Source organism: Antechinus flavipes, chromosome 2, assembly GCF_016432865.1.
Source record: "Antechinus flavipes isolate AdamAnt ecotype Samford, QLD, Australia chromosome 2, AdamAnt_v2, whole genome shotgun sequence".
Classification (NCBI taxonomy): domain Eukaryota; kingdom Metazoa; phylum Chordata; class Mammalia; order Dasyuromorphia; family Dasyuridae; genus Antechinus; species Antechinus flavipes.
In genome coordinates, this window is record NC_067399.1 from 543141362 (window position 1) to 543154515 (window position 13154).

At 31.3% G+C, this 13154-nt stretch overlaps 1 protein-coding gene across 1 annotated transcript in view; it reads left to right on the forward strand.

Moving 5' to 3' along the window:
- HERC1 (HECT and RLD domain containing E3 ubiquitin protein ligase family member 1) overlaps window positions 1-13154 on the forward strand; it is a 187947-nt gene that overhangs the window by 83776 nt on the left and 91017 nt on the right. The window contains exons 23-27 of the mRNA XM_051980891.1: window positions 875-1187; window positions 1654-1774; window positions 4382-4433; window positions 11797-12065; window positions 12685-12900. Coding sequence (XP_051836851.1) covers window positions 875-1187; window positions 1654-1774; window positions 4382-4433; window positions 11797-12065; window positions 12685-12900 — 971 coding nt within the window. The remainder of the gene's footprint in view (window positions 1-874; window positions 1188-1653; window positions 1775-4381; window positions 4434-11796; window positions 12066-12684; window positions 12901-13154) is intronic.

A 13154-nucleotide genomic window follows, 5' to 3' on the forward strand; every position in this document is an offset into this window, starting at 1 on the left:
TTCACAATCATGATCATTTTTAGTTGCTTCTAATAATTAGATATTTAAAGGACAGCTTCAAATTCTTTGAAGTATATTAGATTTTATGTAACCTAAAATTGTATGCATGCCATTTAGACTTCTACTAGGAAATATGAAAGAATTTAGGTTGAAATTAATTGCCTGTACCATTCATTGGACATATATCACTTATTGATTGGTAGTATTAACTTTTAATGTTTTATGTGTTTGATTTTTTTCCTCCCATATTACAGATTCCTTGATAGGAAGCAGTCGTATTAGGTGTTATGTATGTTTTTTTTTTTTTAAGCTTAATTTTTGGCATAATGGTTTCCTGTAGTAGGCACTTAACAAATATTTGTTGATTGATTGGGTTATGATTCTATGGATAATATAACATTAATAACTTTGTCAATGTAAACATTTTTATCTATGCCAATCTTTTAAAAATCATCGACAGGAATTTTGAGTAGGTATTAACAGATCCTCACAAGAGAAAAATTGTTTAATTATTAACTTGTTACATGTCAGTTTCTCATTACATTTTATAATTTTATAACTATAAAGGCAGTAATTATTCAAATAACTTTGATAATGTCTTTTAATAATGCCTTTTAGCTAACTGTTTTAGAGCTCCCCAAAGCTAAATTGTCTTATTATTCCTTCTAGCATATTCAAAACAGTGTAAAAATAATACAACTATGGATAATCAATTTTTGAAGAAATGAACTTTTTTTGTATGATTAAGTAGCATGGTGTTTTTTAAAGTCTCACTAAGTGTTTAGTCCACATGTATTTACTATTTTTAATGTAGTTTTCTTTGCTTTTATTCCCCTATGTGTTAAGACCTTGTTTTTGTGTTGCATTATTACAGAAATCTTTCAATGTTTCCTATCAGCCCGTGAAGTAGCACGCAGCCGGGACCGAGATAGAATGAACACTGGGGCAGGGTCTGGGACTCGTGTTGATGATCAGCCTCCTCAGTCTCAACAGGAGCGAAGGGTCAGCACAGACCTTCCAGAAGGCCAGGATGTATATACTGCTGCATGCAATTCTGTGATCCATCGATGTGCCTTGTTAATATTAGGAGTAAGTCCTGTTATTGAAGAGCTTCAAAAGCGAAGAGAGGAAGGACAGTTGCAGCAGCCATCAACAAGTACCTCTGATGGGGTTTTACTTATGACCAGGTAGGAAGTGCTAGAAGTTAATTAGCTTCTTTTTTGTTTCTTTCATCTTTGCTATTTTGTTTCCTAATGACTTTTTAAAATGTAAATTGAACTTCTGATTTAAACATAAAGATAGGGATGAAATTGATTGTATTGAATTTGAAATGTTTAGTCAGTAACAGTGACTTAAACTAACAAGGTAATTTATGAGTTAAAGGAGATTGAACACTCTTATCATTTTAGGTGTAGCTGAGGTGAATAGGAATTTACTTCTATTTCTAGGCATTTTTAATACTCAAAAAGAGAAGCAAGTTATTTTGTGAGTGAAAAGTCCCTTTTATTAATGGATAACCAAGATTTTTCTTAGATAGACAAGGGATCCTTCACAATTAGTATATTGTCTCTGTAGTTAATACTTTTTAATTTTACATTCTCTCAATCTCAAATTGAAAAAAAAATTTTGTGTGTGTGCACATGTGTGAGGCAGGAGTGAAAGTCTTACTGCAGAGAGCCGCTCAGTTCATGCAAGTCCAAATTATAGACTGATTAAATCAAGGAGTGAATCCGATTTATCTCAACCTGAATCAGATGAAGAAGGTTATTCGCTGGTAAGTGAAAAGAACTTTTTGTTATCCTTGTTTTCTGCAAAGAGGATATTTTTGTCCTCAAAATGTATTTTAAGTAACATACAAAATTTTGGATATAGTAAATGTTGAGTAAATTTTTAATAGATCTATATAAAGGTTATATTACTAGAAAACTTACCTTCCTTACACAAATTTAAAAATTTATAAACATGAACATTTAAAATATATAGGCATCTTGTATTTTATCATAATAGAGGAGAACAGTGGCACTGATCTATAAAAATTTATTTGGCATATATCTATTTTATAAATAGGAATATTTGGTTATTTTATAGAATTTCAGACAAAAGAATGAAGCAATTTGCTGAAGTGTCTTTATAAAACTTATCGAGCTATCCTATTTCCCCATTTTATTCAACTTTTTCATCATAATTTATGTTCCTTTTTTTTTTTTTTTTAAATTTCTCTACAACATGCTGGAAATGGACACAGTTACTTTCGAAAAGTAATTCAAAACATTAGTCTGAGATGAGTTGCCTTTAATATCTTTGTTTATTAGTTTATACTTTTCTTGGGATTAAAATATGTAAATTAAAGTAGATAGGAGGCTTTTAAAAATCTTAACTGAGCAAAATACATGGTGCAATTTATTATATCCAAAGTTCTATTTTCTGACGTTTGAAATTAATCATTACAGTACTACTTCATTTGTCTTACTTTACTGAGGAATGTAGGGTGGCAAAGTGGTACCCTGAGTAGAGGGTCAAAACTGGAGACAGGAAGACTCATTTTCCTGAGTTCAAATCTGGCCTCAGACATTTACTGTGACTCTGGGCAAGTTGTCTGAGCTGGAAAAGGAAATGACAAACCATCTTAATATCTTTGCCCATATGGAGTCACATAGAGTTGGACATGACTGAAATGACTCAATAACAACCAAATTGAAGAATGTAAAATTCTGAATAAGAAAATTTCCCATTCAAAGGAATCTTAATCTTAAAACTTTTATTGTTAAATCTTTTTAAAAAAAATAATTCTATATAAAAACTATATCAAATTACTTATTTTAGGGAGAAGGAAAGGAGAGAAAAAAATTGGAACTCAAATTTTTTTTAAAATAATGCTAAAAGTTGTTTTTTTTAATGTATAATTGGAAAAAATAAAATGGATTCAGAATGTCAACCCATTGAAAAAAGAAAAAAAAGAATCCCAAAGTAACATATTGTCAAATGAAAAAGAAATTATCTCCCAGAATTTATAGATGCTTCTGATATTATCCAAAAAGGAAAAAAATAAGAACAGAAAATTCTATGCATTAGAGAACAGTTTCACTCTGGAAAGGGATTGATAAATGAAAGATAAAGGAAGCAAGAGGATGTAGAATTCAGTTTTTATTCATTACACGATCTCCTTTTTAAAAAATTCTACTTATCATCCAGGGATCTAGGTTTTCTTGACCCTCAGTTTCAAAACAAAATAAAATTGAGACAAATTCTTAGCATTATAATTAAATTGAACTTCATAAATTAAAAGATAAAAGTCAAGTTAAAAATAAAAAGAATTCTATTTTTCTGCTTTCGCAAGTAGTTATAAGCTGAATTTTAATTTTGGTTACTAGAAATAATCATTTAAAAAAAACTTACCATGATATATTAATATTATCAGGAGTTACTGAAGTATGTAGGGATGTTTGCCTCTATCCTAAAGGGCTTCTGCTTTTAGCTATTTTCTATATACCCTGTACAAACTTTCAACACAATGTGAAATGTCTCTTATTTCAGACACAGAGTGAATGTATCTCATTTTTTCTCCAATGTCATTTTTTATCAATACTGTCTGCTTTTCTCACTTTGCCATTACATAATAGGGCAGAATTGAAGTTGCCAGAGGAAAAAAAATATATATCTAAGCTATATTTCCAAAATTTCACTAGTTGGAGATTAAATTATGAGGTCATTTAAAATTTGTATGCCATTGACAGTATAAAAGTTTTCAATAATTTTCTCCTTAATGTCAGTTACTTCATTTAAATTGCTTTTTTCTAATGATTTGCAGAAATAAGTGGAAATTTTTAGGGGTCAGGGATAGCAGAGAAACAGGAAAATGTAATTTTAGAAAATAATCTTTCTCTTAAGCCCTTTGCATAGTAGCTAAAATGATAGTTTTGAAGCCAAGAACATCTGGCTTCACTTCCTATTTTTGATACGTATCCTAAGTGACTATGGGCAAGTTAGTTAACCTCTCAGGAATCTATATTAACGCAACTCTTTGAGATAGCTGGACAGTTCATATATCCAATGAAATTACAAACCTGCATTTAGCCTGGAGAAATGCCTTTGTGATAGAGCCTGAGAAGATGCTGATAAGTCAAGTAAATGGGCCTTTTGTGACATGTTTCCATTACAGGCATTGGGGCTTTTAGTTCATCATAACTAGAAAGCTATTTAGAACCTTTCTAGGAGATTTGGATTGCTACAAATCTGATAGCTGATTGTGTAGGGCATTATTGTTAGTGTCTTGATTATTTTTTTCTCCCTTTAAAACTCAAATTATTAAATCTCCAGTCACTAAATTGAAAATTGCTTTTGGTTTGACAACTGAAAACGGTTTTTTTCTTTAATTTTACAGAGTGGAAGACGAAATGTAGATTTTAACTTGGGTTCCTCCCACAGAAAGAGAGGTAAGTATCAACATTTTAAGTATTGGATCAAGTTATGTAGCTGCTAATCTTTGTTCTACTCTAGAATAATATTAAATATTGTTTTAAAGCAATAGAATAAATATGTGTTAAAAAATCTTTAGCCATTCAGCATAATTTAAATGTGTCAATTTCTAGTCATTTTGGAGCTGCTGGAAAGTTCTGTAAATAGTACTTTATTATTCCTCGTCCTTGAGGCATAATTCATTATATGTAAGTAAACCTTTTAACCATATCATAAAACTTCTAAAACTGCTTTCCAGAACCTGAAAGCTCCCTTTTTAAATATTTTTTGCCTGGTATCTATCTTTAGGTAAAGCTAATGAGGTATAATTGGTATTTATGAGATTCCCCCTCTTCCCTTGAATTAAGAAAGAAGTTTCACGCTATCTTTAAGCCCTCCTTAAAGCATTCATATAGTAGATAAATACGTAGTTAATTTTTGCTTAGCTTTGTGAATGGAGATAAAAGTAGATCAATGATAAGAGATAAGCCAAGAAAAGGTTCATTTGAAAAGCAGTTCATAACATTAAATTATCTTTATTCCAATATTCTGTGTAGCAGCACTTCCTAATTAAGACTTTTCTTAAAACCTATTTGTAGTTATAGTCTAAACAAGTTCTGTGTTGAAATTTTTTTTATCAACAGTGCTATTTTGCTGCCCATATTATAATATTTCTTCACTATAATTTCCAAAATTTTTTAAATTTAAAAATGAAGTGTCTACTCTATTCCTTTCTAAGTGTTTTTCCATGTAGGTGTATGTGTACATATTTGCACGCATACATACACACATATATACACACATACACACAGAGAGATTGCTTTAGGGAAGACAGTGGAATACAGTGAAAAGAGCACTAGCCCTTGAATTAGAAAATCTTAGAGCACTAGCTCTTGAATTAGAAAATCTTATTCTCCCTGTGATGGTGTCACTACTTTTATGATCTTGAATAGGTCACATAACCTTACTTGAAATCAGTTTTCTCATCCATAAATTTGAGAGGACTGAACAAATGAGCATCATATCAAGGGCCTTCACAGCCTTGATTTAGGTCCTATGATTTTTTGATATAGTAAATGTCACTTTTTACCTAGATTTAATGTCTGTTAAAAACTAAGTAATGAAAATTTTGGGGTGGTGGTGGTAAATGTCTTCCTTAAGAACACATATTATGCAACTCTATGTGGAAAAGTAAAGGAATTTAACTCCTGCTCAAAATAGAATTTTAAATTTCATTTTTATGTCAAGTAATATGAGTTGCTATATAAAAAGCTACATACTTGTCAGCAGGATTATATAGTTGAAAAGTGGAGGAATAGAGAAGAGTATGTATGGCATTCTTGAGAGACGTAGATCAAATAGGATCTAAATGAATGTTATGGGAAAAAATTTTTCTGAACTTTTAAAAATAAAATGTCTTCAATAGTTAATGGTGTTACTTTTAAATATTTAAACTAATTATGCTGATTCACCTTAGTCAAATCATTTATACTGATTTTTGTTTGCAAAGATAAATATCTAATAATAATGGCCTGCATTTATAAGGTAATTTAAAGTTTGCAAAGGACTTTACATACATTTTCTCATTTGAAACCCAGAATAATCCTTTGAAATAAGTGTGATTAGTTATATTATTACTTATTTTACACATAAGGTCATTAAGATTGAGATTTAGAGAAGCAAAATAACTTGTCCTAGAGTAAATATTATAGTATATAACTGTTTGTCACAGCTGGGACATAGTTAGCTTTGAATCCTGATTTCTTTTGATTCAGCAGTCCTTCCACGGTATTGTCTCTGTCTCTGGAATGTCTGGAAAGGCAGGAGGAAAATTAACAAGTTATTAACAATTATTTTTCAGTATTATATATGTCCTGTCATCTGGGAATTTAGATTATAATCTTTTATTCTATGAAAAGCATGTTGGAAATTAATTCACATTAAATTGTACCACATTTAGTGATGGTACGTCATCTTGGAGAACTGCCTTATGAAAACAGTCTAATATTTGATAAAAGAAAGTTGATATGAGATAAAATATAAGAAAGAAATACTGGGATGGATTCCTGACTTTGTCCCTCACCACTTGTGAGACTTAACCTTGATTGGACCTTCATTTTCTCATCGGTAAAATGTGGCTTTTTGACTAGATGCTTTCTAACGTCCCTTATAGCCAAGATATTATATCCCATCACTGGCATATTTCCAAGTAAGAAGTGCTTACTTTTAATAGGAAGTCATTTTTCTTTTGCAGTGTTTGCCATTTGCAAAGCTTTGACTCTCCCTATCCTTAAGATGTTATGGTTTTATCGTGTCAACTCTTTGATTAGTGCAGTTATAGAGCAGAAATCTGTCAGATCCACTTGCGAGTAATTAATTGTACCTGTTTGCATGGGCAGGCTATCTGAACATCCATTAAAATCTTTTATATTGTTAATTCTGTATCTGATATAATTATAATAAACAGACTTCAACCTGTGAAGATAATAATGTGTATATTTTTAATTTTTTATATTCCTCCTAATTTTGAGGAAGAAATCGTGGGGTGTGTGTGTGTGTGTGTGTGTGTGTGTGTGTGTTTCTTCCTCTATGTAATCAATCTCCTTGCTAGCTATATTTCTTTTGAAAATTTCTTTGTGGGACTAGTAGATGTATGAATTATAATTAGGTGACTCCTGTATTTAGATAATGTCTGTCTGATCATTCACACATTTGTCATACTTTTTTTGCAAATTGATCTATTCTGTTACTATTCTGTGATCTATTTTAAGTCCTCTTCAGGGACTCAGTATTTTTCATTTGTAAAATGAAGTTGTTTGGTTAAGTTCTAAATCATCTAATGTCATAAGGTTGTCAAATATAGGCTGAAACTTTCATAGGAAAGAATAGTGAAGTAAAAATTAAGAAGCAGCTTTGGTGGGTTATTTTTTTGATTCTCTTTTGTTTTGTTTATTAAGCTCCTTAAATTTAGTAACAAAGCTATGTTACGATTAACTTTGGAAATAATTGTTTTAAAATCTGTACTATTTGGTGTATTATGTGTGAGTAATACACCATTTTAACTATGCATTTCAAGTTAGCGTTGTTTGATGAAAGAAAAATATACATATTGTCTTCTGTATGAAATGTTTCCTTTTGTCTTCTGATTCTTGTGTGGTAGTGTACTTACTCCTTTTTGGCCAGTTGAGCCCCAGAAAAAAGAAGAGCTTCAAGCAAGTACATGATGGCATGTTTACTTTTTTCTCCTTCTAGCTTGCCTACATATTTTATGATATGTAAAGTATGTATTGCAGCCGTGCCACATTCATTTAGAAAATTTCATTTTAGGAACTAAGTTATAAGGATAAATAAACATTCAGTTATTTCCCACAAAATTTTTAAAATCATGAACTTTTTTGTATTGTGTTTTCTTATGTAGTGGCAATCTTATGAATTCAGGGTGCAAAGATAATTGGGCTTGGGGCCAAATAACATTCTAGAAATTTTTTGATATATTTTTTCATGCCAGATTTTTGGGTAGCCAGTTAAAAAAACACATCAGATTAATTTACCTGATTACTTTAATACACTTTTTTCAAAAGATTGAGTACTTTCCATATTGTCTTTCCATGTTTGTAGGTTTCAGTTTTTAAAAGCATTTTTGGTTAAAAAGAAAGAAAGTTGTTAAATGAACATTTTTTCATTTTCATTTTTCAGCTTTGAGATAGAATATTTTTCTTGGTCTTTCTTTTACTTTTAATAGCTATTATTAGAATTATACTAGATTTTTCCTCTAACTAAGAAGATTGGATTTTGATCTTGATTAGTTATTAGCATTTTCAAAGATCTCGATCCTATGTACTGTTATGCTTTATCATTCACTGATGTTGAAAGTTGAACTTTCCAACATTAGTTAGAAAAGGACAAATTAACAATACTGCCTAGAATTCTAAGGATCACTTAATTTCTCTGGTTTCCATTTTCCTTGTCTGTAAATTGAAGTCAATCAGTAAAAAATATTTATTAAGCTTCTGTTAAGCTTTGAGCTAAACACTAAGTTTACAAAAAGAGTTAAAAGACAATCTGTTCTCTCAAAGAGCTGACAATCTGGTGGTGTGTAGACAACAAGTTTCAAATAGCATAGAATTTAAGTAGGAAATAAGAGAAGAAAAAGTACTAGAATTGAGTAAGGTTAGAAAAAGCTTTCTATAGAACAGGGCTATTTTCTCAAACTTTTTCCACTTGACCCCTTTTCACCTGAGAAATTGTTATATGTTGACTGGATATATCAGTATACAAATCAAACATTTGCTGACAATAAATCATAATTTGTGACCCCCCACCCCCCACCCCCCCACATTTGGTTATAAAACTCTATATGGCGTCTTGAATCACGGTTTAAGAAACTGTGCTATAGAAGATTGAATTTTAGTTGGGACTTAAAGGAAGATAGGAAAGCCAGTAAGTGGAAATAAGAAAGAAGAACATTCCATGAATGTAAGAGAGGCTGAGAGAATTCTTGGAACATCTTGGTCAGGGATCAGTCAGAGGCCTTTGTCACTGGGTTGAAGAGTACATGGCTGGGAGAAGATTGGAAAAGTAGGAAGAGACTAGGGTTATGAAGAGTTTTGAATGCCAAGCAGAGGATTTTGTATTTGATCACAGAGATGATAGGTAGCCATGGGAGTTTGTTGAGTAAAGCAGTGATGTGGTCGATGGTTAGAAAAAATATATATTTTTGGTGGCTGGATGGAGGATGAGTAGTGCTGAGGCAGGCAGCAGGCTATTGCAGTGATTTGGGCACAGAGCGTTGAAGACCTGCACTAGTGTGATGACCTTGTCAGGAAAGGAGGAGGCAAATCCATGAGAACGTTGTAAAAGTAAAATGGACAGACCTTGGCAACAGTTTGGAGGGTGGGGTGAGGAGTGAGAGAGGGAGTAAGGCGCTGGAAGCCTGAGGAGTGGGAGAATGGTGTTGCCTTCTGTAGTAATAGGGGAAGGTGAGTGATTGGGAAAGATAATGAGTTCATTTTTAGACAAGTTGAGTTTAAGATATTTCTATTGTTCATCCAGTTTAAGATGTCTGAAGAACAATTAGGAATATGAAAATGGAGGTCTACAGAAATGTTGGGGCAGGACTTATGGGAGCTTATGAGATCACCAGTTATATAACAAGAGTTAGCAGGGCATTCAAAACTCTTCATGAGATGAGATTGAGGGGGAGAAGAAGGAGCTCACAACAAAGGGCCTGATTGCTCAGATCTCTGTTCTATGAAAAAATTGAAAAAGTGTTAACCATGTGGAAAGTACTCTGCTAAGTGCTGGGGATGCAAAAGAAAAATGATTCATTCTATATCTCTAGGAATGTTAATTCTAATGATAAGAAAGACTCATATAGATTTTAACTACAGGATAGATAGAAAAATCCAGTGGTCCTTAGCATGCAGAGTAAAGGCAGATAGCGATATTGTAATAAACCTGTGTGAATTTAAATGTAAATTTTTCTTATGTACCTTAAATTTATCATTAGATAATAAATGTATGTATTAAAAAATTGAAGTTCTGAAATTTGTTGAAAAATCAAATCAGAACATAAATAAGGGACCAGAACAATATTGCTCTGAATTTTGGGGTGGAAGAAAAAGGAATGTATTTTTTTGTGCACATTCATAGCATTATTTATCCTTTATTATTTGTTAGATTATATATTCATATTAATGCATATTTTCACCCCATTATTTTCTCATTTGTATAAATGTTTAGCTACATAATAAAAATTGAGTTTGCAAAATATTTTTAACTTTTTTCTTAATAAACTTTTTTTATTTGTTCTTTTCAAAATCTAGAAAGCAGTTAAGTTTTTTATTACAAACTAGTTACTTGCAACTGAATGAAAATTATATCAGGATGCACATAAATTATTTGAAAATAACTTTTAGTACTTTTAAAAAAATAGCTTATTTTTAAGCACTAACAGTTTTAGGGGTTTTCGAATGAAATTGTTGACACATGAATGTTGCTAATCTTGAAATAGAATTTTGAACTTCAAATGACATTGACTCACTTCCTTTTGAAGGTAGTGAATTCAATAGTGTGAAGATAGTTAACTTTACGTCTCAAATCTTTTCCATAAATTATGGTGACAAATACAACTTATGTATTTGCCTCTTGCATTTGTTGCCTTTACATGCATTCCTAATAGAAAAATATGGTAATATTTTGAAATTAATTCCGCAACTACAATAATTTGTATAGGCTTAGGATAAATTGACACTTTATACACACATTAAAATTGATGTTGGAAACTTCCATGACATTTTCTCTTGTGCTCTTGAATTTTAATATTTATTTAAAGTCTTTAAGTAATTTAAGAGCATATTAGAAAATGTTTAATGGTAAAATGAATGGTATTTCACTTAGCATGTACATTGTCCTATCACTAGATAAACACAAATCATGTCATGGTAAATCTCTCATAATCTTGATTCTGGAATTACTATTTGCTGGCCGCAGATAGTATTTTTTAAATCACATAAATATATACACATTATATACAATTAATTTAAAATGGATATTCCATGTATAAATTAAAAAAAAAAACTGACACATGTCCTTTTTGTCTTAGTTTTACTCTTCACTCTTCATTTTTTCAGTACAAAGCATAGAGACATATTGGGCTGTTTTATTTTTATAAATGATACTGTTAAGAAAGTCCTTTCATTAAAACAGGGTCTTACCAGTATGTCCAAACTTGGTGTTTCCTTTTGGACTGAATTTTCCTTTATTGTATTTATTTTTGTTTTACTGAACAGTATTAGAACCAACTAGGTAAATAGAATGGTAGAGTTGGTATCAAGAAGACCCAAATTCAAATTCAGTTATAGATACTTACTAACTTTGTGACTCTCTGTGCAAGTCATCTATTCTCTGCCTCAGTTTTCTCATCTGCAACATGGTGATAATAATGGCACCTACCTCAAACCTTTTGAGAATAAAATAAAATGTTTGCAGAGCGCTCTGCTAACCTTAAAGCGCTATGTAAACGCTATTTTATTTAGTGTTCTGATTTTAAGCTAAACATTTTGAGAACAGCTTCAGTCTTTTTCTTTTGTCAGCTTTTTGCTATAATGCTTATAAGATTATATAGTAGTACAAGCAGGATTTTTTTTTCTTAATTTATTACATTGCTTGTAGTCTTTAATTTAATTGAAGTTGCTTGGATTCACTTAATGCATGCTTTTGTTTTTAAAACATGACTATCCATTTTTCACTGGTTGTGATAGCAGCAACATTCAATCTTTAGTTTCAGAATATGTTTATTACACACTGGAATTGATATAGACTTATTATTTGTGCATGTAGGACCTGTACACAGTCAAATGGAACCTTTGAGTGACTCCTGGACTCACCTGAAACACAGTAGAGACTGGTTGTTTAGCTCCTCTTACTCATTTGAATATGATTTTGACCTTACTAAGGCACTTGGAGTTCATACTTTGATTGAAAATGTTGTCAGCTTTGTAAGTGGAGATGTGGGGAATGCCCCAGGTTTTAAAGAACCAGAGGAAAGTATGTCCACGAGTCCCCAGGCCTCAATCATCGCAATGGAACAGCAGCAGCTAAGGGCAGAGGTAAAATATCTTGGATTTTTTTTTTTTAATTAATTCTGTTTTAGATTTTTGAAACATGAATTGAACTCTGGCATGTAGAAAATATGCCTTTGCTCCCATTATAATTTTACTGAGTAAAAAAAACAATTTATTTGATCAAGAATTGAAACTTAAAAGGATGACTTTAATAGATCTTTAGCTGAATATTTAATAAAAATGAGACTTCCCTGATTTAATGGATACTGATTTATAGCTATGGACGTATATATTGGACTTTGGAGGCCTAGCCAGTATATCTGAATAAAAAAGGACAGAGTAATTGCACTATTAGAATATTATCTAGCAAGAAAATTTTAGCCAGAAATATTCCATTTTACCTACCTTGGTAAAGCCTTTTTTTAGAGCTTTGTTAGTTGACTTTTTCTCATATATTAAGGTATAATGTTTACAGATCTTTGTCAGAAAGTCTTTGGTGAAAATAGTCACAGGTGTGACAGTGAGATCTCTTGTTATAGAATAAAATAATTGAAATATTAGAATTAAAATTTAAATATGGTAAATGACTTATTTTATGACTTTACCTTGTTGCTTTGTTTAGTGAAGAAACTTAAAATCTCTTCATTTTAATTTGTTTTTAAAGCTTCGCTTGGAGGCCCTTCATCAAATCCTGGTTCTACTATCTGGAATGGAGGAAAAAGGAAGTGTACCCTTAACAGGAAGCAGGCAAGGATCAGGATTTCAGTCCTCTTTGCTCCTCACATCAGTTAGATTGCAGTTTCTAGCTGGATGCTTTGGTTTAGGAACAGTAGGACATGCAGGAGCGAAAGGAGAAAGTGTGCGATTACATCATTATCAGGTATGAGGCAATTTATGTTTATGTCCTTAGAATAAGTATTAATTTTGCTTGTGCTTTTTGATTTTTTAAAATCTAGTTTTATAACCAAATTTTATATTTTCTAAAGTAGAAGTTTAAAAATACAAAATATCATCTGAGTTTTTCATAGTCTAAGTGGGTAGAATTTTTAGAGGAGCTTTTTAGTATTTTGCATTCTAATCTTTCCAAATGATTTTCCAGTCTAACTTTATTTGGGCAGAAGTTTTCTGTTTTTT